At 42.8% G+C, this 27,206-nt stretch overlaps 1 protein-coding gene across 1 annotated transcript in view; it reads right to left on the bottom strand.

Annotated features, from left to right (window-relative positions):
• Window positions 1-26,881, bottom strand: part of LOC121284493 (alpha-protein kinase 3-like) — an 88,286-nt gene extending 61,405 nt beyond the window's left edge. Inside the window, exons 1-2 of the mRNA XM_041200026.1 lie at window positions 26,811-26,881; window positions 11,019-11,138 (exon numbers count right to left, since the gene is read on the bottom strand). Of these exons, the coding sequence (XP_041055960.1) occupies window positions 11,019-11,124 (106 nt within the window). The 5' untranslated portion in view covers window positions 11,125-11,138; window positions 26,811-26,881. The remainder of the gene's footprint in view (window positions 1-11,018; window positions 11,139-26,810) is intronic.
• Between the last annotated feature and the right edge of the window lie 325 nt (window positions 26,882-27,206).

The raw sequence follows: 27,206 nt of genomic DNA, 5'->3' as shown, positions 1-27,206 counted from the left end.
AAGGTGAGAGTTGAGAGTTTGAGGGCCTGACATTCATCATTACAACCAGGCCAGTGTCCCAGTAAATGGAGCATGGCCTACTAGCCTGCTGGTCTGGAATTCCACCTGCCTCCATTGTTGCCTTGGAGTTGCCTCTGGTAGAAAGCCCAACAGAGAGGGGGCCGTTCCGGACCTAATATTCAGAAATGAGCCTGGGCAGGTGGAAGGCATATCAGTAAGGGAGTATTTTGGAGATACTGACCATAACTCAGTTAGACTTAGGATAATTATGGAAAAGGATAAGGTTGGGCTGGGAATAAAAGTTCTAAACTGGGGAAAGGCTAATTTTACTAAGATGAGATGCGATTTGGCCCAAATGGACTGGGAGCAACAACTTACATATAAAACAGTGTCAGAGCAGCGGGAGGTATTCAAGGAGGAAATAGTGACAGTAACAGGGCAAATATGTTCCCGTAAAGACAAAGGGGGGACCAAGTCCAAAGAACCCTGGGTGTCAAGAGACATAAAGGTTAGAATTAAGGGAAAAAGGAAGCTTGTGGTAGATATCGAGGGCTCAATACAGCAGAGTCCTTAGAGGAGTATTAAGAGTGTAGAGGGGAACTGAAAAAGGAAATTAGGAAAGCTAAGAGAGTGTATGAGAAAGCATTGGTGGGTAGAATAAAGGAAAACCAAATGGGTTTTTTAAAATATATAAAGAGCAAGAGAATAACTAGAGAAAGAGTAGGGCCAATAAGGACCATAGAGGTAACCTGTGTGTGGACCCGAAAGACATGGGTATAGTCCTCAATGAATATTTTGCGTCAGTCTTCACAATGGAAAAGGATGACGCAGATATAGACATCAGGGTGCAGGAATGTGAAATATTAGAGGAAATTAACATAGAGAGAGAGGAGGTACTAGCGGATTTGGTGGCCTTAAAAGTGGATAAATCCACATACCCGGATAAGATGTATCCCAGGCTGTTGAGGGAGGCAAGGAAAGAGATATCAGGGGCACTGGCAGTAATTTTCAAATCTTTTCTGGCCACAAGTGAGGTGCCAGAGGACTAGAAGGCTGCCAATGACCCATTATTAAAAAAAGGGAGGAAGGGATAGACCAGGAAATTACAGGCCAGTCAGTCTAATCTTGGTGATGGGGAAGTTACTAGAAAGAATTCTGAGGAACCGAATATATCTGAATATATTGGAGGGACATGGAATAATCAGGAATAGAACATAAGAACATAAGAACTAGGAGCAGGAGTAGGCAATTCAGCCCCACAAGCCTGCCCCACCATTCTTTACAATCATGGCTGAGCTCATTTCGGCCTTAACTCCAATTTCCTGCCTTCTCCCCATAACCTTTCAACCCATTACTAATTAAAAATCTGTCTATCTCCTCCTTAAATTTATTCAGCGTCCCAGCAGCCACTGCACTCTGAGGTAGTGAATTCCACAGTTTCACAACCTTTTGAGAAAAGTAATTCCTCCTCATCTCTGATTTAAATCTACCACTCCATGGCCTAAAACTATGGCCTCTCGTTCTATAGTCAGCATGGATTTGTTTAAGGAAGGTTGTGTTTGACAAATTTGATTGAATTATTTGAGGAGGTAACCAGGAGTGTTGATGAGGGTAATGCATTTGATGTGGTCAACACGGACTTTAGCAAGGCTTTTTGATAAGGTCCCTCATGGCAGACTGGACAATAAAGTAAGAGCACATGGGATCCAAGGCAAAGTGGCACGTTGGATCCAAAATTGGCTAAGAGGCAGGAAGCAGAGGGTGATGGTAGAGGGATGTTTCTATGACTGGGTCTGTTTCCAGTAGGGTTCTGCAGGCCTCAGTGCTGGGGCCCTTGCTGTTTGTGGTGCACAAAAATTATTTGGGCTTACATGTAGGGGGTATGATCGAGATGTTCACGGATGACACCAAAATTGGTAGGATGGTAAATAGTGAGGAAGATAGCCATAAACTGCAGGAGGATATCAATGGACTAATCAAGTGGGCAAAGCAGTGACAAATGGAATTCAACCCAGGAAAGTGTGAGATAATGTACTTGGGAAGGGCTAACAAGGCTAGGGATTACATTATGAATGGTAGGACCCCAGAAAGTACTGCAGATCAGAGGGACCTTGGTGTGTATATTCATAGATCCCTGAAGGTAGCAGGACAGATAGTTAAGAAGACATATGGGATTCTTGCCTTTATTAGCCGAGGCATAGAATACAAGAGCAGGGAGGTTATGCTGGAACTGTATAAAATGCTGGTTAGGCCATAACTGGAGTGCTGTGTGCAGTTCTGGTCACCACATTACAGAAGGGATGTGATTGCACTGGAGAGGGTGCAGAGGAGATTTACCAGGATGCTGTCTGGGCTGGAGGGTCTGAGCTAAGAGGAAAGGTTGGATAGTCTGGGGTTGCTTCCCTTGGAGCAATGAAGGTTGAGAGGGGACCTGATAGAGGTGTATAAGATTATGAGGGGCATAGATAGGGTGGATAGAAAGGCACTTTTTCCATTAGTAGGGGGGGTCAATAATCAGGGGGCATAGATTTAATGTAAGAGGTAGAAGGCTAAGAGGGGAGTTGAGTAGAAAGTTTTTCGCCCAGAGGGTGGTGGGAGTCTGGAACTCACTGCCTAAGAGGGTGCTTGAGTCAGAAACTCTCGTAATATTTAAGAAGTATTTAGATATTCACTTGTGTTGCCATAGCATCCAGGGCTATGGGCCAAGCGCTGGAAAATAGAATTAGTGGAGTCAGATCTTTGTTGACTGGCGTGGACACGATGGGCCAAATGGTCTCCTTCTGTTCTGTGGATGACTATGAGTTTATGAGGTAGTGGGCCTAACTCCATCTTGCTCCCTACCTCCACAGATTGAAAATATGGCGAGCATGGGTCTTTTTAAAGGAGATGGATTTGCTAGGTAGGGAAGTTTCTGAACTTAACCTTCCCAACTGCTCCAGGAAAAATCCAGCCCAAAGAGCCTGCAAAGGGATATAGATAGGTTAAGCGAGTGGGTGAAAAATTGGCAGATAGAGTATAATGTAGGAAAATGTGAGGTTGTCCACTTTGGTAGGGAGAATAGAAAATATTATTTAAATGGAGAGAGCCTACAAAATGTTGTGGTACAGCGGGATCTTGGTATGCTCATATATGAAACACAAAAGGTTAGCCCAGCAAGTAATTGGGAAGGCAATTGGAACATTGGTCTTTATTGCAAGGGGGATGGAGTATATAAGTAGGGAAGTCTAGCTACAACTGAACAGCAAATTGGCGAGGCCACACCTAGAGTACAGTGTACAGTTTTGGTCACCTTCCTGTAGGAGGGATATAGTTGAATTGGACGCAGTTCAGACAAGGTTGATTCTTGGAATAAAGGTGTTATCCTATGAGAAAAGATTGAGTAGGTGGGTCTATATTCATTGGAGTTTAGAAGAATGAGAAGCAATCTTATTGAAACATAATATGCAAATATATCATGGATTCCGTAGGCCACCAACTTGTGGGAAATATATAGAGGCTAGGAAATTACAGAGGTGCAAGAACTATAGAATAGTTATAATGGGGGAGTTTAATTATCTTAATATATACTGAGATAGTGTAAAGGGAAGAAAGCGGGAATAGTTTTTGAAGTATGTTCAGGAGAATTTTCTAGATCAGTATGTTTCTGGCCCAGTGAAGAAGGAGGTATTGCTGGATCTGGTTCTGGGGAAGGAAATGGGTCAAATGGGTCACATGTCAGCAGGTGAACACTTAGGGGTCAGTGGAAAAACTCAGCAGGTCTGGCAGCATCGGCGGAGAAGAAAAGAGTTGACGTTTCGAGTCCTCATGACCCTTCGACAGAACTTGAGTTCGAGTCCAGGAAAGAGCTGAAATATAAGCTGGTTTAAGGTGTGTGTGTGGGGGGCGGAGAGATAGAGAGACAGAGAGGTGGAGGGGGGGGTGTGGTTGTAGGGACAAACAAGCAGTGATAGAAGCAGATCATCAAAAGATGTCAACGACAATAGTACAATGGAACACATAGGTGTTAAAGTTAAAGTTGGTGATATTATCTAAACGAATGTGCTAATTAAGAATGGATGGTAGGGCACTCAAGGTATAGCTCTAGTGGGGTTTTTTTTTTAATTTTTTTTTATAATGGAAATAGGTGGGAAAAGGAAAATCTTTATAATTTATTGGAAAAAAAAAGGAAGGGGGAAACAGAAAGGGGGGGTGGGGATGGGGGAGGGAGCTCACGACCTAAAGTTGTTGAATTCAACGTTCAGTCCGGAAGGCTGTAAAGTCCCTAGTCGGAAGATGAGGTGTTGTTCCTCCAGTTTGCGTTGGGCTTCACTGGAACAATGCAGCAAGCCAAGGACAGACATGTGGGCAAGAGAGCAGGGTGGAGTGTTAAAATGGCAAGCGACAGGGAGGTTTGGGTCATTCTTGCGGACAGACCACAGGTGTTCTGCAAAGCGGTCGCCCAGTTTACGTTTGGTCTCTCCAATGTAGAGGAGACCACATTGGGAGCAACGCATGCAGTAGACTAAGTTGGGGGAAATGCAAGTGAAATGCTGCTTCACTTGAAAGGAGTGTTTGGATCCTTGGACGGTGAGGAGAGAGGAAGTGAAGGGGCAGGTGTTGCATCTTTTGCGTGGGCATGGGGTTGTGCCATAGGAGGGGGTTGAGGAGTAGGGGGTGATGGAGGAGTAGGGGGTGATGGAGGAGTGGACCAGGGTGTCCCGGAGGGAGCGATCCCTACGGAATGCCGATAAGGGGGGTGAAGGGAAGATGTGTTTGGTGGTGGCATCATGCTGGAGTTGGCGGAAATGGCGGAGGATGATCCTTTGAATGCGGAGGCTGGTGGGGTGATAAGTGAGGACAAGGGGGACCCTATCATGTTTCTGGGAGGGAGGAGAAGGCGTGAGGGCGGATGCGCGGGAGATGGGCCGGACACGGTTGAGGGCCCTGTCAACGACCGTGGGTGGAAAACCTCGGTTAAGGAAGAAGGAGGACATGTCAGAGGAACTGTTTTTGAATGTAGCATCATCGTAACAGATGCGACGGAGGCGAAGGAACTGAGAGAATGGGATGGAGTCCTTACAGGAAGCGGGGTGTGAGGAGCTGTAGTCGAGATAGCTGTGGGAGTCGGTGGGTTTGTAATGGATATTGGTGGACAGTCTATCACCAGAGATTGAGACAGAGAGGTCAAGGAAGGGAAGGAAAGTGTCAGAGATGGACCACGTGAAAATGATGGAGGGGTGGAGATTGGAAGCAAAATTAATAAATTTTTCCAAGTCCTGACGAGAGCATGAAGTGGCACCGAAGTAATCATCGATGTACCGGAGAAAGAGTTGTGGAAGGGGGCCGGAGTAGGACTGCAACAAGGAATGTTCCACATACCCCATAAAGAGACAGGCATAGCTGGAGGCCTGGTGAGAGGATGTTTTCTCTCATGGAGGAATATAGAACCAGGTGTGTGGTTTCAAAATAAGGGGCCTCCCATTTAAGACAGAGATGAGAAGAATTTCTTCTCTTAGAAGATCTTGAATCTTTAGAATTTATTACCCTAGAGAGCTGTGGGGCTCAGTCATTGAATATATTCAAGGCTGAGTTAGACAGATTTTTGAACTATAGGAGAGTCGCGGTGGCGAGGTGGGGGGGGGGGGGGGGGGTGGGGGTGGAGAATAGGCAGGAAAGTGGAGCTGAGGCCAAGATCAGATCAACCATGATCTTTGTGAAAGGCAGAGCAGATTCAGTGGGATGGATAGCCTACTACTTTACTTATTTCTTATGTTCTGGTGCATAAATCACACTGAGGCTATCCATGCTTCAGAGAAACCTATTCATCAGACTTAGGGGTTACTCTGAAGGTTACTTTTTTGCCCAAGAGTGTTGTTATTCACCATCTTTTGCATGGAGGAGCAATCAAACGCCGTATCAGCTACCTATATTTTACATCTCCTCTCTCCAACTTTATTTTGTATCAGTTTCTATTTATATCATCCTATGATACATTTTACATCACTCAGTTTCTCCAGTTCAGTTTTCACAAGCAGTCTCTACTGTAGCATTTCTTCTTTTAAGCAATACAGCTTTAGTAAGGAGAGGGTTTCTCTCTTCTGAGCAAAGTGTGCTACTTCATGTATGTAAGATTTGCTTCTGGATATTGGGGAATAAAAGGTGCACTCTGGGGCCATGAGGTCCACTTAGGGGATTAACTGATGACATTGTACCTGAGAGGATATTTAGTGAAATGACTGAAAATTGTGACGTTAGTGGCAATTTTGGTTGGATCTCCCTTTCATCTGACAAAGAAAAGCATATTAACAGTTGTTTTGTTGCAAATTGTTTGCTCATAGTTGAAGGTTATCAGTAGTAAACACAATTCAAAAACGAGGCAGTTTGAAGGACAAAAAGGAGTCTGGCAGAACATTTTCACTCAAAGGGCTATGGACATATGGGATAGATTAGGAGCATAGCAGCAAAAGTAGGCCATTCAGCTCATCAAGCCTGTTCTGCCAGTCAATACGATCATGGCAGGTCATCCACTTCAATGCCTTTTCCCCACACTATCCCTATAACCCTTTATGCCATTGGCATTTAGAAATCTATAATTTCTGCTTTAAAGATACTGAATGACTGAGCCTCCACAGCCCTCTGAGGTAGACAATTTCAAAGATTCACAACCCTCTGAGTAAAAATATTTCTCCTAATCTTGGTCCTAAATGGCTTCCCCCTTATTTTGAAGTTGTGTGCCCTGATTCTAGACTGCCCAATGTCTGACCCACATCTACCCTGTCTATTCCTTTGAGTATTTTGTAGGTTTCAATGAAATCACCTCTCATTTTTTGAAACTCGAGAGAATACAGGCCCAGTTTCCCCAATCTCTCTTGTTGGACGGTCCTGCCATCCCAGGAACAAGTCTGGTCAATCTTCGTTGTACCCCCTCTGTGAAAATAATATCCTCTATAAGGAACAGGGACTAAAACTGCACACGATACTCCAGGTGCAGTCTAATCAAGGTTCTAGACAATTGAAGCAAGACTTTTCTACTCCTGTACTCAAATCCTCTTGCAATAAAGGCTAAATTACCATTAGCCTTTCTAATTGCTTGCTGTTCCTGCCTGTTAGCTTTCAGTAACTTATTAATGAGGACACCCATGTCCTTTTGTACATCTACACTTTCTAATCTCTTACCATTTAATAAATACCTTGCATAATCTGTTCCTCCTATCAAAGTGGATAACCTCACATTTTTCTACATAATATTCCATCTGCCATGTTCTTGCCCACTCATAAAGTCTGCACAAATCTACTTGAAGCCACTTTCATCTTCCTTGCAACACATTTCCAACTAGCTTTGTGTCATCCATGAACTTGGAAACGTTACATTTGGTTTCTACATCCAAATCATTGATAGATATTGTGAGGCCCACGTACTGATCCTTGTGGTACCCCATAAATCACAGCCTGCCAACATGAGAGTGACCCGTTTATTCCTACTCTCTGTTTTCTGTCTGTTAACCAATCCTTAATCCATGCCAGTATATTGCCTCCTATCCCATGTGCTTTAATTTTGATAACCAACCTCCTGTGGGAGACTTTATCAAAATCCTTCGAAAAATCCAAGTATACTATGTCCACCAATTCCCCTTTTTCAATTCTGTTTGTAACATCCTGAAAAAATTCCAATAGATTTGTCAAACATGAATCCCCATTGATAAATCCATGTTGACTATGCCCAATCAGGTCATTATTATCCAAGTGTTCATTTATCACATCCTTTAGAATGCTACTAATGTAAGGCTAACAGGTCTGTAGTTCCCTGTTTTCTCTCTCTCTCTCTCCCTTCTTAAATAGCGGGGTGACATTTGCTACCTTCCAATCTGCAGGAACCACTCCAGAATCTATAGAATTTTGGAAGATGATCACCAATGCATCCACTATTTCCATAGCTATCTCCTTCAACACTTTGGGATGTAGAATATCAGGTCCCAGGGATCTATCAACCTTCAGTCCCATTAATTTCTCCAATACAGCCTTCTTACTAATACTAATTTTCTTCAATTCCTTATTCTCTTTAGCCCCTTGGATCTCTAAATCCGAGAGATTTCTTGTGTCTTCCTCAGTGAAGACAAACACAAAGTAATCATTTAGCTTCTCTGCCATTTCTCTATTTCTCATTATGAATTCTCCTGACACTGTCTGTAATGGACCCACATTTGTCTTAGCTAAATGTTTCCTTTTTACATACCTATAGAAGCTGCTTTTATGTTTTTTGTTAGTTTACATTCATATTCTATTCTCTTTTTCTTTATCAGTTTCTTGGTCCTCCCTTGCTGTATTCTAAAATCTTCCCAAACCTCGAGTTTACTATTATTTCTGGCAACTTTATAGGCCTTTTCTTTTAATCTTATACAATCCTTAACTTCCTTTGTTAGCCATGGTTGACTGACTTTTCTTTTTGAATGTATGTGCCTTGAAGGGATGTAGAGTTGCTGTAAACTATGTAATGATTCTTTAAAGACTATACATTGCCGATGTACCGTCATTTCTTTTAATGTAATTTGCCAAATCACCTCAGCCAATTTGCCCCTCATATCTTCATAATTTCCTTTGTTCAAATTTAACACTCCGGCTTCGGAATGAACTATCTCACTTTCAAACATAATGTAAAATTCTACCATATTATGGTCACTCATCCCTAAATGTTCTTTTACAACATGCTACATGCTTCTCTAATCAACTGCTAAATATCATGCCCCACACTATGACTACCATTTAGTGGCCTATAAACAACTCCTGCCAATGTTTGCTGACTCTTGCTGTTTCACCTGATTCAAACTGATTCCACATTTTGCTCTTCTGATCTGAGATCCTCCCTTATTAATGTACTGATCCTGTCCCTTATTATCAGCCAACACCACCTCCTTTTCCTTTTTGCCTGTCCTTCCTAAATGTTGAATATCCTTGAATATTCAGTTCCCAGTCTTGGTCACCTTGTAGCCACATTTCTATAATAGCAATTAGATCATACCCATTTACCTCAATTTGTGCCTTTAAATAATCTACCTCGTTGTGAATGCTGCATGCATTCAGGAAGAGTGCCCTTAACTTTGCCTTTTTGACATTATTCAGCATTCTAAACCGAATTGATGCTCACCTTTGTTTTGCCTGCCTTCTAATTTCTCTTGCTACTTATCTACTTCTTATTACCAGCTTTACTTCCTTCCAATTTGAGCTACCCCTTTGATTCCCATCGCCCTGACGAGCTACTTTAAACCCTCCCCAACAGCACTAAGAAATCTCCCTGCGAGGATATTAGTTCCGGTCCTGTCAAGGTGTAACCCCTCCAAAGTTAACAGGTCTCAGCTGCCCCAGAACTGGTTCCAATGCCTCAGAAATCTGATGCCGCCCACCCCCCTCCGCCTGCAACACCAATTCTCCAGCCAGGTGTTCGATTGGTTAATCCTCCTATTCCTATGCTCACTAGCGCTGAGAGTAATCTCAGATTACTGCCCTAGAGGTCCTGCTTTTTAATTTATTTCCTAGCTCCCTACAATATGCTTTCAGGACCTCTCCCTCTTCCTACCTAAGTCATTGGTACCAGTGTGGAACACGACCTCTGGCTGTTCACCCTCCCTCAGAAGGGTATCCTGCAGCTGCTCCTTGACATCCTTGGCCCTGGCACCTGGGAGGCACCACACCATCCTGGAGTCATGTTTTCTGCTGCAGAAACGCCAGTCTGATCCCTGACTATTGAATCCCCTATCACTATTGCTCTTCTACCCTTCTTCCTCCACTCCTGTGCCACTGAGCCAACTGTGGTGCCACAGACTTGGGTCAGGCTGCACTCCCCTGAGGAACCATCACCTTCACCACCATCCAAAATGGTAAACCGAGATTACAGAGAATGCCATCAAATGAATAGTATAAATCAGTTTCAACGGACAACTAGATGTGCTTCTGGAGACATTCTATTTTACTAGCCAATGACAGAGGGAGATGATGATATTACCCATTGGCCGCCTTGATGATCAGTGGCTACAGCAGCTTGGCAACAGGCACCAACACTGAAAACAACAAACCATAACGACACCTGAAAACCACTTCATATGTGACAATTGTGGCAGAACCTGTGTCTCATGGATTGGTCTCTTCAGCCATCATCAAAATTGCACCAAAAGTGCACCATATGAAGCTATCCCCTCCCCAATGGATTTTCTGCATGTCCATTATTTTACATAGATGAAAGGCTGCCGACGGTATTTTCATGGAAAGAGTGAAATGGTGGGCTGGCTGAGTTGAGATTGGCTTCTTGGGCTCAATCATCTTTCCTTATTTATGTATTCTTCATGTGTTTATTACTTTGTTTAGAGATATATTCTATTTATATAAACAAGAAGCAAATTTAAAAGATATGTCTAAGATACGAACATCCATGAAGTAAGATAATTAGAATGGGCAACTTCTGATAACCAGTATAGTTTACATGTAGAGAATAGCCACTGGATTAAACTACCATACCTCAACAAGAGTTAGCGTATTTCGGGAGAGGAGAACTTTCGGAAGTTAATTCATAAAATATAGCATGTCTCCATGACTTTTATATTTGTCAAGTCTGCTGAATTTTCAGTTTGTTTATTTTGCGATTATTCAATTCACTTAGAATCATTGGAAAAGCACACATTCATTCATTTCCAAGAGGGACTGCCTTTATCTTAGCTGCCTGGACTTAATTTGAATCTTGTCAGTTGAGTTAGAAGGATGATATTCTAGTCTGCCCCTGTAGTTGTCCAAGCATAGGCCTTTTTATTTATTTTGCAATCTTTTTTATGGAAGAGTAGGGTGTTGTGGGTCCTGCTGCTCACCAATGTTCAGCCAAGCTTTTGCAAAGTGGCTGTTAAGATTTCAAATTATAGGAAGCATTTTCTTTCAGGATTATGGAATTTAATAAAACTGCAGTTTCAATAGATAATCCATGATCCCCTTCAGTGATGAACATACAGTATGGATTGATTACATTGTTTAATGGCATCAAAAGAGTAAGTATTATTTACCAGACACTGTGCAGGAGAGTTGGGCATCAACATCCTTGACAACTTTCTGAGACTTCAAAGCTGAGATAAAGCGAGGAGATGATTCTGTAACTAACTCTGCTGACATCTTGGGAAACACACCTACAGTTAGAAAATGAGCAATAGAATAAATAAAAACAGTAAATTTCTTTAGAGATGGAACGCTGAAATTCACAGAGATATCAGTCCATGTGTGAACCTCATATGTCTCGACCTTTTAAGGACCATGTGTACTTTTACTACATGAATCTACAACAAGTCTGCTGTAATTTGATTGCAGCAAAATGGTTCAAAATTCAAGTACTTTATCTCAGAATATTAGACCCTTGTTACCGTCAGACTTGACTATTCTAATCACAAAACAAAAACAAAAACAGAATTACCTGGAAAAACTCAGCAGGTCTGGCAGCATCGGCGGAGAAGAAAAGAGTTGACGTTTCGAGTCCTCATGACCCTTCGACAGAACTTGAGTTCGAGTCCAAGAAAGAGTTGAAATATAAGCTGGTTTAAGGTGTGTGTGTGGGGGGTGGAGAGAGAGAGAGAGAGAGTGGTGGAGTGGGGGTGTGGTTGTAGGGACAAACAAGCAGTGATAGAAGCAGATCATCAAAAGATGTCAACGACAATAGTACAATAGAACACATAGGTGTTAAAGTTAAAGTTGGTTATACTATCTAAACGAATGTGCTAATTAAGAATGGATGGTAGGGCACTCAGGGTATAGCTCTAGTGGGGGTGGGGAGAGCATAAAAGATGTAAAAAAAATATAAAATAAATAAATAAATAATTTTTTCTTTCTTTTTCTCTTATTATAATGGAAATAGGTGGGAAAAGGAAAATCTATATAATTTATTGGAAAAAAAAAGAGAAAAGGAAGGGGGAAACAGAAAGGGGGTGGGGATGGAGGAGGGAGCTCACGACCTAAAGTTGTTGAATTCAATATTCAGTCCGGATGGCTGTAAAGTGCCTAGTCGGAAGATGAGGTGTTGTTCCTCCAGTTTGCGTTGGGCTTCACTGGAACAATGCAGCAAGCCAAGGTCAGACATGTGGGCAAGACAGCAGGGTGGAGTGTTAAAATGGCAAGCGACAGGGAGGTTTGGGTCATTCTTGCGGACAGACCGCAGGTGTTCTGCAAAGCGGTCGCCCAGTTTACGTTTGGTCTCTCCAATGTAGAGGAGACCACATTGGGAGCAACGAATGCAGTAGACTAAGTTGGGGGAAATGCAAGTGAAATGCTGCTTCACTTGAAAGGAGTGTTTGGGTCCTTGGACGGTGAGGAGAGAGAAAGTGAAGGGGCAGGTATTGCATCTTTTGCGTGGGCATGGGGTGGTGCCATAGGAGGGGGTTGAGGAGTAGGGGGTGATGGAGGAGTGGACCAGGGTGTCCCATTATTATTATTATTGACTATTCTAATGCTCTCCTGGCCATCCTCCAGCCCCTGTAAAATTAATCTCATCCAAAGCTCTGCTGCTTCTATCTTGTTTTGTAACGAGTTCCATTCACCCATCATTGTCCTAAACTGGATTGAGGTCCAGGAATGGCTCAAATTTTGAGATTTGTGCTCAAACCTTTCCATGGTCTTTCCCTTCCCTATTTCTGTAACCTCCTCCAATCCTACAACCCTTTGGGAACACTGCATTCATGCAACTCTGAGCTCTTGCACATCCTCAGTTTCCATTGCTCCTCTACTGATTGCTATGCCATCAGCTATCTAGATCTTAAACACTGGAGTCCCCTCCCTAAACCTCTTTGCCACTCCACATCTCTGTTCACCTTTAAGGCTTTGCTTAAAAACTACCTTTTAAACCAAACTTTTAGTTTTGTATCCTAATATCTCCTTATGTGGCTTGGTGTCAAATTTTGTTTGGTTATGCTCCTCTCAAACAATTTGGAGCATTTTATATTGTCAAAGGTGTTATATAATACAAACAGCAATGATAGAAAATATCTCAGTTATGAATCCAGGTAACAAACTTGTCTAATAGCAAACAGGAAGATGGTTGTAGTTGTTGGAGGTCAGTCATCTCAGCTCCAGGACATCACTGCAGGAGTTCCTCAGGATAGCGGCCTCAGCCCAACCATCTTCAGCTGCTTCATCAATGACCTTCCTCCCATCATAAGGTCAGAAGTGGGGATGTTCGCTGATGATTGCACAATGTTCAGTAACATTCATGACTCCTCATATACCAAAGCAGTCCATGTCCAAATGCAGCAAGACCTGGACAATATCCAGGCTTGGGCTGACAAGTAGCAAGTAATATTTGTGCCACACAAGTGTCAGGCAATGATCATCTCCAACAAGAGAGAATCCAACCATCACCCCTTGATGTTCAATGGCATTACCATCATTGAATTCCCCACTCAATATCCTGGAGGTTACCATTGACCAGAAACTGAACTGGACTAGCCATATAAATACTGTGGCTACAAGAGCAGGTCAGAGGCTAGGAATCGTGCGACGAGTAACCCACCTCCTGACTCCCCAAAGCCTGTCCACCATCTACAAGGCACAACTCAGTATTGTGATGGAATACTCCCCACTTGCCTGGATGAGTGCAGCACCCACAACACTCAAGAGGCTTGACACCGTCCAGGACAAAGCAGCCCACTTGATTGGCACCACATCCACAAATATTCACCCCCTCCGCCACCGACGCACATTAGCAGCAGTTTGTAACATCTACAAGGTGCACTGCAGGGATTCACCAAGGCTCCTTTGACAGCACCTTCCAAACCCATGACCACTACCATCTAGACGGGCAAGGGCAGCAGATAGATGGGAATACCACCACCTGGAAGTTCCCCTCCAAGCCACTCACAATCCTGACTTGGAAATATATTGCTGGTTCCTTCACCGTTGCTGAGTCAAAATCCTGGAGCTCTTTTCCTAATAGCATTGTGGGTGCACCTACACCACATGGACTGCAGCGGTTCAAGAAGGCAGATCACCACCACCTTCTCAAGGACAACTAGGGATGGGCAATAAATGCTGGCCCAGCCAGCAAAGCCCACATCCCATGAATGCTTTCACTATATTGGCTGCTGTGAATGTGCATTGTGGTTTATTTTCATGAAGCATGTTTAATACATTTTTTTAAAAAATGTTAAGAAACTATATTTAGCGCAGACATAAAAAGTGTTGGTGCTGCACAAACACATCATCAACTTTTCACTTTCAAAGCCATAAAATATTTTAGCAGTCTGATTAAGTTTTATATTTGTCCTTAGGATGGGGTGATGCTGATCCAGTCACATTTACAAACTTACTTAGTTTGAGAAACTTCCAAAAGTATCCATACTTGTGCTTTTTAAAAATCATTCACAGGATAGGCCAATATGTATTATCCATCTCTAATCCTGAACATAGACTTGCCACGTTTTGTTACTTCTAACCATAGGAAGTGGGTGAGCAGTCACTCAGCTTTGTTTCCCATTCTTTGAGGCTGTCAATACATCTGGCCATTTCCCCTATAGAAGAATGGATTTGTGGTAAAGTTTTTGAGCTAAGTGGGCAGTCCATCCCAAAAATAATAGGTATGGGTGCTCGTTGGAAGCATAAGAAATAATAATGAATTAATTATTGTCTTCAGTTGTTGTATACACAGATCTTCAATGCCTGGCTCATTAACATGTAAACTCCTCTTTAACTCTGTGGCTGTAGTGGTATGATTAGCTGGCTTGGTGCACTATATCTTGTAGATAATGCACACTGCTGCCAATGTGCACCAGTCGTGGAGGGAGTGAATGTTTAAGGTGGTGGATGGGGGTACTGATCAAGTGGGCTGTGTTGTCCTGGGTGGTGTTGAGCTGGTGTGAAGCTACATTCACTCAGGCAAGTAGAGAATATTCCACCATATTCCTGACTTGAGCCTTGCAGATGGTAGACAAGCTTTGGGGGGTTAGGATGATCAATCAAGTTACTTAGCAGAATTCCCAGCCTCTGACCTGCTGATGTAATCACAGTATTTATATGGCTGGTCCAGTGAAGTTTTTGGTCAATGGTAACCCCTAGGATATTGATGCTGGGGGATTCAGCGATGGTATGCTGTTGAATGCCAAGGGAAGCTGGTTAGATTTTCACTTGGTGGCGTTCATTGCCTGGCACTTATGATGCTTGTCACTTACCAACCAAAGCTTGAATTGTGTCCAGGTCTTGCTGCATGTGGGCATGGACTTTTCAGTATTTGAGGAGTCACAAATTGTCCTAAACATTGTGCAATCATCAGTAAATAATCCCACTTCTGACATTATGGAGAGAAAGTCATTGATGAAGCAGATGAAGAACATTGGATTATTATTACTAAGAGGAGCTCCTGTAGTGATGTCCTGAAACAGCCATCTTCTTTTGTGCTAGGTATGACTCCAACCAGTGGAGAGCTTTCCTGCTGATTCTCATTAACTTCAATTTTGCTAGGGTTCCTGATGCCATACTTGATCAAATACTGCCTTGATATCAAGCACAGTCGCTCTTCTCCCACCTCTGGAATTTTATCCATGTTTGGACCAAGGCTTTAACGAGGCTTGGAGCCGAGTGGCCCTGGTGGAACCAAAACTGATAATTAGTGAGCAGTACTGTTGCTCAGTAGACGCCTCTTGATAGTACTGCCGATGACACTTTCTATTTCTTTGCTAATATTCTGCCCATGGAATTTGGTTAGTGAGGTATACCAGTGTGCACTGGCAGATTCAAAGAACACAAATGAGCAGGAATGGTAATGGTGGCAGTGGAGGAGCAGAGAATACTACTGCTTAACAAAACCTCAACTAAAAAACTGGTCTTCAATAGACACTGTGACTACAGCTATTTGTCCTGCATTTTGGTAGCTTTGGTCTCATATCAGCACAAATCCGTTGTACATGTTGGGTAAGAATTTATCATAACTGAAAGCACTTTGTGTAAGAGATTAACTCAGCAATTTCTTCCCTTCCCCAGTTATAAGAACATAAGAACATAAGAACTAGGAGCAGGAGTAGGTAATTCAGCCCCTTGAGCTTGCCCTGCCATTCAATATGATCATGGCTGATCTCACTTCAGCCTCAACTCTAATTTCCCACCCTCTGCCCATAACCTTTCAACCTGTTATTAATTAAAAATCTGTCTATCTCCTCCTTACATTTATTCAGCGTCCCAGCATCCACTGCACCCTGAGGTCGTGAATTCCACAGATTCAAGACCCTTTGAGAAAAGTAATTCCTCCTCATCCCTGATTTAAATCTACCACCCCTTAGCCTAAAACTATGGCCTCTCATTCTAGAATGCCCCACAAGGGGAAACATTCGCTCCATGTCTACTTTGTCTATCCCCTTTAGCATCTTATATACCTCAATTAGATCTTCTCTCATCCTTCTAAACTCTAGCAATTATAGGCCTAAATTGCTCAATCTCTCCTCATAAGACAAGCCCCGCATCTCTGGAATCAATCTAGTGAACCTCCTCTGAACCACCTCCAATGCAACTACATCCTTCCTCAAGTAAGGGGACCAAAACTGTGCACAGTACTCCAGGTGCCGTCTCGCCAATGCCTTGTACAGTTGCAACAACACTTGCCTATTTTTATACTCTATTCCTTTAGCAATAAATGCCAAAATTCCTTTTGCCTTCCTTATTCCCTGCTGTTCCTGCACACAAGCTTTCACCGATTCATGCACAAGGATACCCAGATCCCTCTGCACCGAAGCATTCTGAAGTTTCTCTCTGTTTAAATAATAAGTCGCCTTTTTATTCTTCCGACCAAAATGGATAACCTCACACTTATCCACGTTAAACTCCATCTGCCAAATTTTGGCCCATTCACCTAACCTGTCCATATCCATTTGTAAATTTCTTATTTCTTCATTGCAACTTACTTTCCTACCTATTTTGGTGTCATCTGCAAATTTAGCTATAGTACCTTATACAGCATTAGTATCAAGGGAACCATGCTGAAAATAAGGATGCTAGCTAGGCACCAATTATTTTGACAGTCAATATGCACCAACCATGCTGCAAATTGTGAAGGCATATGCTGACTAGTCTGCTGACTGCCACTGTGTTATGCTTGATTATTCAAAAGTCCATAATTGAGCACATGGCAATTCCAAGACCATCTTAGGGGGAGTTCCTAAGTCTAGAGTATCTCTTTTGAATGCCTCAGGCTCTAGCTGAAGAGGCCTTGAGCTCTACAATATAACAGGCTAAAATGTCCATTGAAGGATCATTTAGAGCAAGCGACAGAGCAGTGTTTATTTCTGCCCTTAGGTCTGCTTCCATTCAAATCGTTGGAAAAGCTGAGTCAGAGTTCAGGATCAAGTACAAGCCTGGACCAGGCATGTATAATGCTGCTGCCTCTCAGTTTGATACTTATATATGCTCCCTTCTTCCCCCACACACCCCCCTCTTCCCAACCCCACCCCCTCCACTGATACTTGCAATCAGAGGGCAGTTAAGAGTCACACTGCTGTGGGTCTGGGGTCACATGTAAGCCAGACCAGGTAAGAGCACCAGAAAGGACATTAGTGGACTAGATGGGTTTTTATGACGATCGATGATTGTTTCATGGTTACCATTACTGAGATTAGCTTTTAATTTCAGACTTACAGATTTATTAATTGAATTAAATTCCACCACCTGGCTGTCTGGATTACTAGTCCAGTGATAACCACTATGCTACTGTAATTGGTTTTTCACTCATCTGTTGAAGCAATGGGAGAATCCATCATCTTTAATAAGTTTTTAATTTCATTAGACTGATCAGCTTATTCTAAAAACAAGGTCTAGTTAGTTGAGTGGGCGTTGATAGGGATACGTTTTCAAAGTCAAGGACAAGTGCTTTATGTTTTATAAATATTTCAACAGCCATTAATAACGCTACCATTTTTAGGGAAGTTCATGACTTTATCAGGAACAATGATGCCGGTAGGAAAATAGCAAACCTTATTCTATCAATCAAAGTGGTTTCGTGGTTTCAGAGAAACTTGGAACATTCTTGATAATGTATGATTCAAAGTCCAAACAGTGAGACTTATCTTCTATGGGGTGGAGTCTGCTGCATAAGTGGAATGAATGGGAGGTAATCAATCCTTTGACGATCTGAATTCTATCACTACTTGCATGTGTTGAGCAGAGAAGGAGTACATTCCTGTTGGGGTGTTGGAGGGAAGTCATGGAGTTGTGAGGAGGGGGTTAGCTATATCACTTGCCATTTTTTGCCACTCTCTGTCGCCAACCTGAATGTTAACAGACTACTGAACTCTGGAGGGTAACAGAGCTATGCCTGAGCATGCTCTCACCTGGTATTCACACTGTATAACAATCAAGAGAGGAAACTTTAATTTACTTGTTTTCTTTGGGGCTGTTGAAGCAAACATTAGTGTCCTGGCCAATATTTATCTCTCAATCAACATCAGTAAAAAAAAATTATTTCACAGAATCCCAAAACCTTCACAGTGCAGAAGGACACCATTCGGCCTATCGAGCTCTCTGAAAGAGCATTCTACCTAAACCCACTGCCCTGCCTTATCCCTGTAACCTTGTACATTCTTTCTTTTCAGATAGCCATCCAATTCCCTTTTGGTCAAAACTGCCTCCACCACCCTTTCAGGAAATTTGTTCCAAACTCCAGCTACCCACTAGGTAAAAAAATATTTCCTCACATCACTTCTATTTCTTTTGCCCATTATTTTGAATCTGTGCCCTCTAGTTCTTGAATTACTCTTGAGTGGGAACAGTTTCTCACTATTTACCCTGACTACACCCCTCAGGATCTTGAATACCTCTATCATGTCTTCTCTTAGCCTTCTTTTCTCCAATGAAAACAGATCCAACCTCTCCAATCTACCCATCTACCCTCATAGCTATAGTTGTTTATCCCTGGAATTATTCTTGTGAATCTCCGATGTACTCTCTCCAATGCCTTCACACCCTTTTTGAAGTATGGTGCCCAGATGAGGCCTAACTAGTGTCTTATACAAGTTTGGCATGACCTCCTTAGTCTTGTACTCAATACCTCTATTGATAAAAATGAGGATATCATATATTTTATTAACTGCTCTCTCAAAATGCCCTGCCACCTTGGATGGCTTATGTAGATATACACCAATGTTCCTTTGTTCCTTTACCACCTTTACAGTTTCTCCCTTTATATTGTACTGCTTCTCCATATTCTTCCTAACAAAACGAACCACCTCACACTTCTCTGCATTGAACGTCATCTGCCATTTGTCTGCCCAGTCCACTAATATGTCTATGTCCTTTTGAAGTTCAAAACTATCCTCATCACAGCAATAACCTGCTCACTGATGCCCAGTTTGGGTTCCGCAAGGACCACTTATCTCCTGACCTCATTACAGACTTGGTTCAAACATGGACAAAAGAACTGAACTCCCGAGGTGAGGTGAGAGTGACTGCCCTTGACGTCAAGACCGCATTTGGCCAAGAGTGGCATCAAGGAGCCCTAGCAGAACTGGTGTCAATGAGAATCAGGGGAAAAACTCTCCGTTGGTTGGAGTCATACCTAGCACAAAGGAAGATGGTTGCGGTTGTTTGAGGTCAGTCATTTCAGCTCCAGGACATCATCGCAGGAGTTCCTCACTGTAGCATCCTCGGACCAACCATCTTCAGCTGCTTCATCCATGACCTTCCTTCCATCATAAGGGTGGAAGTGGGTATGTTCGCTGATGATTGGACAATGTTCAGCACCAGTCATGACTTCTCAGATACTAATGTAGTCCATGTCCAAATGCAGCAAGACCTGGACAATATCCAGGCTTGGGCAGACAAGTGGCAAGTAACATTCATGCCACACGAGTGTCAGGCAATGACCATCTCCAACAAAAGAGAATCCAACCATTGCCCCTAGGTGTTCAATGCCATTACCATCACCGGAACCCAATTATTAGCATCCTGGAGGTTACCATTGACCAGGAACTGAACTAGACTAGCCATATAAATACTGTGGCTACAAGAGCAGGTAGAGGCTAGGAATCCTGTGGTGAGTAACTCACCTCCTGACTCCCCGAAGCCTATCCACCATCTACAAGGCACAAGTCAGGAGTGTGATCAAATACTCCCCATTTGAATGGATGAATGCAGCTCCCACAACTCAAGAAGCTTGACACTATCCAGGACAGAGCAGCTCGCTTCATTGGCACCACATCTACAAACATTCATTCCCTCCACCACCGATGCACAGTAGCAGCAGTGTGCACCATCTACATGTTGCACTGCAGGAATTCACCAAGGCTCCTTTGACAGCACCTCCAAACCCACAACCACTACCATCTAGAAGGACATGGGCAGCAGATAGATGGGAATACCACCACCTGGAAGTTCCCCTCCAAGTCACTCACCATCCTGATTTGGAAATATATCACTGGTCCTTGAATGTCACTGGGTCAAAATCCTGGAACTCCCTCCCTAACAGCACTGTGTGTGTACCTACACCACATGGACTGCAGCAGTTCAAGAAGGCACTCATCGCCACCTTCTCAAGAGCAACTAAGGATAGGCAATAAGTGCTGGCCTAGCCAGCAAAGCCCACATCCTGTAAATGATTTTTTTAAAAAAAATGCTTCCAATCTTTATACCATCCGCAAATTTTGAAATCGTTCCCTGCACACCACAGTCTAGGTCATTAATATATATATCAAGAAGAGCAAGAGTCCCAACACTGACCCCTGGGGAATTCTATGGCAGACTTTCCACCGATCTGAAAAACAACCATTTATCACTACTCTATGTTTCCTGTCACTCAGCCAGTTTCTTATCCAAGTGCCTTTTTTCCCATGAGCTAGAATTTTGCTCACAAGTCTGTTGTGTGGCACTGTATCAAAGGAAAATCCATGTAGGCTGCATCAATAACATTGCCCTTATCAAACTTCTCTGTTATCTCTTCAAAAAACTCCAGCAAGTTAGCTAAACATGATTTTCCCTTAATTAATCCTTAACTATTAATTTTTAATTAATTTTCCTTAACTATCCTGCACTTGTCTAAGTGACTATTGATCTTCTCATGAACTATAGCTTCCAGAAGTTTCCCTACCACTGAATTCAAACTGACTAGCCAGTCTTTGTTAGCATTATATTTAGATTATCCTTTTTGAACAAGGGTGTAACATTCGCAATTCTCCAGCTCTCTGGCACCACTCCTGTGTCTAAGCAAAACTGGAAGATTAACACCAATGCTTCTGAAATTTCCACTCTCACCTCCCTCATTACCCTTGAATGCATCTCAACCGTTCCTGGTACCTTATCAATTTTAAGTAAACATAGCCTTACAAACACCTCCTCCTTCTCAATTGTAAATTCCTCGAGTATACCAGTTACCTCCTCTCTCAACTCGGTCTAGGTAGCATCCTCTTCCTTTGTAAAGACAGACGCAAAGTATTTGTTTAATATCTCCGTGACTTCTTCTGCCTCCACATGCAAACCTCCTCTTTTATTCCTAATTAGTCCTACCCTTTCTTTTACCACTCTTATTATTTACGTTTATAGAAGACCTTGGGATTCCCTTTTATGTTAGCTGCCAGTCTCTTTTCATGCTTCCTCCTTGCTTTTCTGATTAGTTTTTTCACTTCCCCTCTGATCCTTCTGTATTCAGCCTGATTCTCCACTGTATTTTCTACTTGACGTCTGTCATACGTGTACTTCTTCCTTTTCATCTTCACCCCTATGTTTCTCGTCATCCAAGGTGTTCTAGATTTATTTGTGCTATCTTTCCCTTTCAAGGGAATATACCCTGACATTGCTTGCAATACTATCTCTTTGAAGTTGTCCATTGTTCAGCCACCGTCTTTTCCATCAACAATTGAATCCAACTCACTTGACTCAGATGCATTCTCATCCCATTGAAGTTGGCTTTCCCCCAATTTAATTATCTCGGCTCTGGATTGCTCCTTGTCCTTTTCCATGGCCAACCTAAATCTTATGATACAATGGTCACTGTCCCCTAAATGCTCTCCCACTGTTATTTGATCCACTTGTGCCAACTCATTCCCCAGAACCAGGTCCAACAGTGCCTGCCCTCTCGTTGGACTGAAAATATACTGCTGCAGAAAATTATCTTGAACACATTCCAGGGACTCTCGGCCTTCTTGGCCCTTTGCACTATTCCTATTCTTGTCTAGATTTGGATAATTGAAGTCCCCCATTATAATTACACTATAATTCTTGCACCTCTCTACAATTTCTATGCAAATTTGTTTCTCTACACCCCTTCTGCTAGTTGGTGGTCTATACACTATACCAATCAATGTTATTGCACCTTTTTCATTCCTTACCTCTAGCCAGAGAGATTCCGTCCTTGACCCCCCTGGAACACCCTCTCCCTCCAGTATAGTAATGCCATTTTTAATCAATACAGCAAACCACCCCCCCCCCCACCGCTGGTTTCTTGTCTCTCCTAAATACCTTGTACCCAGGAATATTTAATGCCCTGTCCTGCCCTTCTTTGAGCCAGGTCTCTGTTATAGCAATAATATAACTTCCACTTGTCAACCTGTGCTTGTAGTTCACCAATCTTATTAACTGCACTCTTTGCATTCACATTAATCCTGATTTAGGCTTTGTAACTTTCACCCTTGCTCTAACCCCATCTAATGATTTACTATAGCCTACTTTAGTTCTATCAAATGCTCCAAACATTCTATTTACCTTCATATTACTGTCTGATATATCCTCCTTATCAGTTAATACTGCTCTGCTTCCCACTGCCAGTTTTTCTCCTCTCCTCCCTGAATTTCCCCTCAGATTCCCATCCCCCTGCCAATCTAGCTTAAAGCCTCCCCAACAGCACCAGCAAACCTCCCCATGAAGACATTAGCACCAGTCCTTTTAAGGTGTAACCCGTCCTTCTTGTACAGATCTCACCTGCCCCAGAACTGATCCCAATGCCTCAAAAATTTAAAGCCCTCCATCTTACTCCATTTGTCCAGCCACATATTGAACTGTTCAATCTTCCTACTCTTATGCTCACTAGCACATGATACTGGGAGAAATCCTCAGATTACGGCTCTTAAGGTCCTGTTTTTCAATTTCCTTCCTAACTCGCTATAATCTGCTTTCAGGATCTCATCCCTTTTCCCTTTTCCTGCCTGTGTCATTGGTCCCAATCCTCTGGCTGCTTGCCCTCCTCAAAAAGAATGCAGCTGCTCTGTGACATCCTTGCCCCTGGCACAGGGAGGCAACATACTATCTTTGAGTCATATCTACGACTGCAGAAACCCTTGTCTGATCCTCTAACTATAGAATCCCCTACCACTATAGCACTTTCACTCTTCCTCCTCCCCTCCAGTGCAGCTGAGCCTCCCATAGAGCATGAACTTGCTTCTTGCTACAGTTCTCTGAGGAACCATCTCACTCACCAGATTCCAAAATGGAAAAGCGGTTAGAGAGCAAGATAGCCTTGGGGGTTCCTGCAATACATGCCTGTTTCTCTTAGATACTCAGATGGTCATGCATTCCCTCTCTGCCTGTGTACTTCTTAGCTGTGGTGTGAGCACCCCTCTAAATGTGCTATCCACGTAATCCTCAGCTTTGCGGATGAATCACAGTGACTCCAGCCACCGCTCAAGTTCTGCAACCTGGAGCTTAGGTTTCTGCAGCTGATGACATTTCCTGCAGATGTAGTCATCGAGGGCACTTTGTGCCTGCATGACTTCCCACATCCCGCAGGGTGCACATTCCACATGGCCGAGCTGCACTGATATACGTTAAGCTTTATATGAAGTGTTTACTCACCTGACACTCACCAATTGTCTCCCCCTCTCCCTCTCATGCTCTTTATGAAATCTTGCTGCTCTCTCACTCTCGCGCCTCTTTATGCAGTCTCGTTGCTCTCTCCCTCTCGCATCCCTTTATGAAGTCTCATTGCTCTCTTCTTCTGGTGCCTCTTTATGAAGTCTTGCTGCTCTCTCCCTCTTGTGCTCTTTAGGAAGTCTTGCTGCTCTCTCTCCCTCTTACGTCTGTTTATGAAGTCTCGCTGCTCTTCTTCTCGCGCCTCGTTATGGTCATTAATTCAGTGTTGTTTGTTGTAAACTAGCTGCTACCTTTCTTATTTAACAACAGTGACCACAGTTCAAAAGTACTTAGTTGCTTGCAAAGCATTTGGGATATCCCACGGTCCTGAAAGTCATTATTTAAGTTAAAATCTATTTATATTTGCTCCCCAGGCAGAGATTAGCTACCTCTGCATAGGTCGGGAATCAAACGAAGGACCTTTTTGTTTTACATCCTAGTGCTAAGCATTTTGGTGCTCTTACTCATTTGTGAACTGTTCTCCTCCTTTAATTCTGCTGCCCTTGTTGTTCTAGATGGTAGAAGTCGTGGGTTTGGAAGGTGTTGTTAAGTTGTTGCAGTGCATCTTGTATATAGTACACATTGCTGCCACAGTGCATCAGCAGTGGAGCAAGTGAATGTTTAATTTGGCAGATGGAGTACCAAACAAGTGGGCTGCTTTGTCCTAGATGGTGGTGAGCTTCTTGAGTGTTGTTGGAGCTGCACTCATCCAGGCAAGTGGAGAGCATTCCATCACATTCCTGACTTGTAGTTCTGGGTGGTCAACAAGCTTTAGGAGTCAGAATGTGAGTTACTCACCTCAGAATTCTCAGCCCTTTGGTCTGCTCTTGTAGCCACAGTATTTATATGGCTGGTCCAGTTCAGTTTCTGGCCAATGGTAATCCCCAGGATGTTGATAGTGGGGGATTCAGTGTTAGAGTTGCCATTGAATGTCAAGGGGAGATGATTACAATCTCTCTAGTTGGAGATGGTCATTGGCTGGCACTTGTGTGGCGTGAATGCTAGTCATAGCTGTTATGGGCAAAGAAGAAAATCACAAGGGCAAAATATGCTGCCATTTCTCTCTTGTTAATGTTTATAACAGCTATATGCCTACTAGGTTCATCATTCACTTACAGCGTGTGAGAATGAGTTCAGCATAGATGCACCAATATGTTACCATGACTTCAAGGGTTAGATTATGAAGAGAAATTACATAAATTAGGTTTGTATTCCCTAGAATATAGATGGTTAAGCAGTGATTTGATTGAGGTTTTTAGAACTTTGAAAGGAATTGATAGGGCAGGGAAAAACATTTTCTGCTGGTCAGGGAGTCTAGGACCAAAGGAACATAACCTTAAAATCAGAGCCAGGCTAATCAGGAGGCAAGATAGATAATACACCTTCATGCAAATGGTGGTAGAAGTGTGGAACTGCCTGCCAAAAAGGCTAGCTGAATAAATCATGTAAGTCTGAGATAAGTAGATATTTGTTAGACAAAGGGATTGGGAGCCAAGACATGCAGAAGGAGTTAGGATACAGGTCAGCAATGATTTCATTGAATGGCAGAGTAGGATCAAGGGGATGAAGGGCTTATTCCTGTTCTTCTCTCTCTTGTGATCACCTTGTTCTCCCTTCCCATCATGCCTTCTCTCCATCCCACTCACTTCACTCCTCCCTTCTGATCACATCCCAGTCCCTCCTGATCACTTCCCCCTCCCTCCTCCCAATCGCCTACCCGAGTAATATTGTTAGACAGCATTAGATGGAGCTTTGCTCTATATCCATCCCTACTGTATGTGACCTGGCTCTGTTTAGTGCTAATAGTTACTGAAGATGAGTCCAGATTGCTTGCTAGGCTGTGCTTCCTATTTAGGAAAAGGCTGACCAAACATCGGCTCTTTTCTCCCATTGAAAATTTCACCATTGGTTCAGGCTGATAAGCCAAGTTCTACACTTACATTTAGGGGGACAGGACTGCTCCTTCCCTTATAGAATGCAATATTATAGAAGCAGTATAACTGGGTGCTGACTGCCCATACGAACGTACAAATTAGGAGCAGGCAATTTAGCCTACGAGCCTGCTCCACCATTTAATAAGATCATGGCTGATCTGTTTCCGTTTTGAATTCCATGTTCCTATCCACCCCCGATAATCTTTGATTCATTTGCCTAACAAGAATCTATCTACCTACCTCTTAAAAATATTCAGTGAACCCGCCTCCACCACCCTCGGAAGCAGAAAGTCCCAAAGTCGCACAACCATCTGAGAGAAAGAAATTCTCCTCATCTGTTCTAAAAGGGGACGCCTAATTTTAAAACAGTGCCCCCTAGTTCTGGACTTGCCCACAAGAGGAAGCATAATTTCCACATGGACCTTATCAAGACTGTTCAGGATCTTATATACTTCAATCAAGTCACCCCAAACTCCAGTGAAACAAAGCCATTCTTCCAGCCTTTCTTCATAAAACAACCCACTCATTCAAAGTATTAATCTAGTAAATCTCCTCTAAACGGTCTCCAACACATTTACACCCTTCCTTCCGTTCTAGAGCCATTGCTTATTATCAAATAGTAACTGAACTTCAATTGCAGCACAAATATGGAAACCACTACTTTTGCATCTGTTGGTCTTGCCCGATTTTTAAAATGACTTTATAAAAATAATCCGAAAATAAATGCTAGTGACTTAATGCCTGGTCTTTCTTAAAGCTTTGCTTTCACAAACGGCCGCGGATCTTTGCACACACGTTAATTCCTCAGACTACAAAATAAACCCCGGCTAATGAGAATCTAATATTCTATGTATTTTGGCAAAAGAAAAGATCGGAAAATTGAAGGAAAAAAATCAGCGCGATTTGTATATTATATAACAAAAGTCATTTTATCACAGGTTTAAACAGACGGGGTATGTCTGTTGACATGAACATAACATAACATGACATAAACAATCATTAGATGATATAAAGCAGAGTTGGCGCTATTACCCCACCCAATGAAAGATTGACCAGAGGCTCTGCACATACCTTATTTTACTTTCGGAGCGATGAAAAGGAAGATTATGGGTCGTGTTTAATCACTCACTGATATGCTCGTGTCCATTGATCTATTTTTGTGCCTTAGCCCTACGAACTTGTAATGGACACTCTGCACACGCGCTCTGGGAGTAATCATATGGATCCAAAGTAACGCACTAAAGTTGGGCAAGATAAGGCGCGCAGGGGATAAAAACAGGCCTCAGACTCCATCAATGTCAGTCCAGAACCAACTGTTTGTTCCAAGGATGGCTTTAATATTCTTTAATATTCTATATCAAGTGATGATTGGACTCAGGTCCCTCTCCTCCCAGTTTCTGGAGTAATGACCTCTGCAGCACTTTGTAACAACTGCAAATGAAGGAGATCGGTGAGGGTGGGGGATAA

The sequence above is a fragment of the Carcharodon carcharias genome, chromosome 1 (assembly GCF_017639515.1).
Source record: "Carcharodon carcharias isolate sCarCar2 chromosome 1, sCarCar2.pri, whole genome shotgun sequence".
NCBI classification, from domain to species: domain Eukaryota; kingdom Metazoa; phylum Chordata; class Chondrichthyes; order Lamniformes; family Lamnidae; genus Carcharodon; species Carcharodon carcharias.
Note: the sequence above shows the minus strand (reverse complement) of the source record. Positions and strands in the feature narration are given on the sequence as shown.